This window comes from Austrofundulus limnaeus, unplaced genomic scaffold (genome assembly GCF_001266775.1).
Source record: "Austrofundulus limnaeus strain Quisiro unplaced genomic scaffold, Austrofundulus_limnaeus-1.0 Scaffold558, whole genome shotgun sequence".
Classification (NCBI taxonomy): Eukaryota; Metazoa; Chordata; class Actinopteri; order Cyprinodontiformes; family Rivulidae; genus Austrofundulus; species Austrofundulus limnaeus.
Window position 1 is genome coordinate 257,934 of NW_013952960.1, and position 3,811 is coordinate 261,744.

Sequence of the window (3,811 nt, forward strand, 5' to 3'; positions counted from 1 at the left end):
GAGAGAGAGAGAGAGAGAGAGAGAGAGAGAGAGAGAGAGAGCAAACACACACTAGGTGGTTTTGCAAATGTATCTCAAGCTGAAATATATGCAGTCCACCAGTGTGTGGGATCTTTCAAAAAACTTCAATGTACACCGAAGGAAATATTCAACCTAACAGATAGCCAAGCTGCTATTAAAGCTCTCCAAGGGCCACACTTTTCATCATTACTGGCTTGGGAGTGTGCCGAAGCAGTCAACCAACTGGGGAGAGATAACAGTGTTACTAATAAATGGGTACCAGGACATACTGACATTAATGGTAACAAGAGAGCTGACTACCTTGCAAAAGCTGGCAGTAAGGCCCACTTCAAAGAACCAGAGCATGTCTGTAGGACTGTCCTACAGGCCTGTATTAGACGGTATCACCCAACCCACTGAAGGGAGCTGACAGAGTGTACACAGGTACGGGAACTGATAAACAGGCCAAATCTTAGATTTGGGAAAGCTCTCATCGCCCTGACAAGGAAAACTCTAAGTACACTGGTTGAAGTCCTAACTGGGCACAATCTGTTCAACCGCCATAAAACAGTGATGGACTCCATGACAATGGTCTGTGTGATGCCTGTAGCATTGAATTAGAGACCTCTTTGCACTATTTAGGCCACTGCCTGGCTCTGAGCAGTTGGGACCCCTTTGTGGATCCCGAGAAGCTCAGAACACCGAGTGTTTCTTACCTCGTGTCCTTCATCCGAGGGATGAGAAGGTTTGAATAAAGACCAGTGTTTTTTTGGGTAGAGCAATGCTCATATGGGTTCTTTATCCATCCCCACTTACCATAAACCATAACCATCAGCCAATGACATCATCTAAACAGCACTTTTAGGGTTACAAACCTAAAAGACTGCCCAGAGTGAGTTTCCTGCGGCCCACTCTGTCCACAAGCCAGACTCCAACTAAGGTGAAGACAAAGTTGGTGGCTGAAGTTGCTGCAGCCAACCAGATTGCCTGCTTGTCATCCCGCACCCCCGCCATCTGCAGGATGGTTGCACTGTAGTACCTGAAAAAGACAGCTCCAGTCAGAACGGACTCTGCTTTTATCTTTTGAGGCGTCATAGAATTGATGAATGTTTCCAGGTGCTTCTGTGGTCACCATGTGGGATATGCAGTAAAATAATAGCAAACCTACATGACAGTGTTAATGCCAGACAGCTGCTGAAACATCTGCAGGCCACAACCAACAACAAGAGCCCTGCGAGTCGGTCCATGGCTGAGGATGCGCAAAATAACAACTCCTCCTGAAATTTAAAGTGAAGGCTTTCAAACAGTCAGTTGAATTTCCACCTTTGTCCTGAACAAAACCAGTCTCCCTACTGTGTTTTCTGGATTTGCAAGTTTCTCTGACCTGCCCCTGCCTCCCTCTCCTCCTCCTCGATGCTGGCTTTGATGGTGTCGTACTCCTCGTCGATGTTCTGGTCTCCTCGGATCCGGCTGAGAACTTGACACGCCTCCTGGCTTCGACCCTTCTGCAGGAGCCAGCGAGGGCTTTCTGGCAGGAAGACGAAGCCGAAGAACTGCAGAACTGCTGGTACGGTGGACAGGCCTAGCATGTATCTACGGTGTCGAAAGAAGGAGAAGTGAAGCAGAAGAATGTTGGAAGAGACAACGGCTGCTGGCTCTCAAATCACACCCACAATTTGGTGACTTTGGCAAACAGGGCTAGTAGCCAAGGTCACACTGAAACAATAGTTTGGATTATTGATAAAGGGTTGAAAAGAAGGAGAAAAACATGACACAAAATGTATCGGAGAACAAGCCATGAAAAAAAAGTCTACCTCCATCCACTGTGGCTCAGATAACTGAAGACCCCATCAACTACACTGGCAACAAACTGACCACCAGTGATGAAGAGGGCATTGATGGTGACCAGCTGGCCTCTCAAGTGAGGTGGGGAGACTTCTGCGATGTATACAGGAACTGTCATGGAAGCAATACCTGTCAGGTTAACATACAAAATATTACTAAAGTACTCCACTCTATTCCTACAGAAGGCAATGATAGTGCTACAGTTACTTACCAATACCCAAACCCACTACAATTCTGCCTGCAAGGAGGACCACTTTGTCCTGGGCAATACTCAGTATAACGCCACCAACACCGAAGATGAAGCTGGCCACAAGAATACAAATCCTGCGTCCCAGCCAGCCATTCAAAGAGCCCCCACAGAGGGCAGAGAGCGCCGCGGCCCCGACGGTGCTGGAAACCAGCAGCTCCTGCCACAGGGCGTTCAGGTTCATCTCCTTCTTCAGGAGCAGCATTGCCCCAGAGACCACCCCGGTATCATACCCGAAGAGGAAACCTCCGAGGGCAGAGAAAAATGCTAACACGTAGACGAAACACGGTGTGGAGTCATCTTGGCCTAGGAGGTTCTCGGTGTCTCCGGACGGAGTTTCGACGGGACCTCGGTCTCCAACCGTCGCAGCTGTCTGCCTCTTGCTGCCCATCACTCATGTGCTTCAGGTTGTTTTCATCAAGGCTGCTGTACATGCAGGAGAGAATGCAAGTTACACCTATAGTTGCTAATCTATTCTTCCTCTCTGATGATTTCAAGACTACAATTAAATCTGAGCGTATTTGTGGTTATTTCACATTAGGATGATTGATCTGCTTGTTTGTTTTTCTTTTGCTCAGCAAGGTTTTAGTGCTTTCTGACCCCAATAATTTACCCATATTTAAAACTAACTGATCTCTACTGATGTTTAATGGTACTTTTCCCATATCTTGCAGTTATCCTATGGGTTATGTTTTAAAGGCATCTGAACTTTTATAGAGATCTATATGAAGCTGAATTAAAGACAATACTTCCATGATCTAATATTGATTGAATAAATCAGGGTATATGCCCCTCTATGACTTCCTGTCTGCTCTCCAGTCTCCTCCAATTAAGCACCTCATAATATTTAATATACATTTTACAGTTGCAAATTTCTGAATCGTCTGTGTGCTGTCCATGCTATCCTTTCATCAGACCATACACACAGAGAATATGCTGGGGTAAATTAGTCATCCAGGACATGGTAAATCTAAAAAATGGTTAAACAAAAGCTAGACTTTTATTTATTTTTATTTTACCATTGTTTAACCAGACAAATCCCATTGAGAACGCAAATCTCTTTTTCAAGAGAGGCCTGAAGGCAAACTATTGTACATGATTTTGTGGTTTATTCTGTGGGAGACGTTTTGCAGCCCATCCAGGGAGTTTTCTTAATTCAAAATTTGAGAGTGGAGTTCCAAGATTATAAACTATATTTGTTATCTTTTGTGAGCTATTTTAACAGAAGACCCTAATAAAATAACTATTGCCTGAGGTGTATAGGTTAATTTGCATGTGAATCTAGTAGGGGTGCCCCAATGAATCGGACAGACAATTTCCCTAATTTTGAGAGGTACTTCGGTGGAAAAGATCGTCTTCTCATCTACCTCCACAAAGATCTGCTGTGAGCACTACCTAATGTCCAGTTAAAACAAGTTTGTATTGTTTATAGGGTATTGTTCAATGTTTTTAAATAAAATAAGATTGAAACATTTACGTGTATTCTGACCTTTTAACATCTGACAGTGTCAAAAAAACTGGTATCGACTAAAATCAGAATCGGCAGGTCAGACTTTTTAAATCAGCCAGAAAACTACTTCGGTGCACCCTTATATAATCCAGGTTAAATAAGCTTCTTATACAGTTTAAAAGCTTGGAACTCCACACTCTCCATTTTTAATCTGAGAACATTCCCTGGAAGAGAAACAAAACACTTTCTGTTGTAACATTATATTATAT

At 44.0% G+C, this 3,811-nt stretch overlaps 1 protein-coding gene across 6 annotated transcripts in view; it reads right to left on the minus strand.

Moving 5' to 3' along the window:
* The window catches only part of LOC106530789 (proton myo-inositol cotransporter), a 16,713-nt gene that overhangs the window by 10,165 nt on the left and 2,737 nt on the right, over positions 1 to 3,811 (minus strand). For 5 of the 6 annotated variants that reach the window (XM_014026497.1, XM_014026495.1, XM_014026501.1 and 2 more), the window contains exons 2-6: positions 2,057 to 2,518; positions 1,815 to 1,974; positions 1,385 to 1,593; positions 1,169 to 1,277; positions 876 to 1,039 (exon numbers count right to left, since the gene is read on the minus strand). In XM_014026497.1, the coding sequence (XP_013881951.1) occupies positions 876 to 1,039; positions 1,169 to 1,277; positions 1,385 to 1,593; positions 1,815 to 1,974; positions 2,057 to 2,483 (1,069 nt within the window). In that variant the 5' untranslated portion in view covers positions 2,484 to 2,518. The remainder of the gene's footprint in view (positions 1 to 875; positions 1,040 to 1,168; positions 1,278 to 1,384; positions 1,594 to 1,814; positions 1,975 to 2,056; positions 2,519 to 3,811) is intronic. The other variant, XM_014026496.1, reaches the window with a different exon arrangement.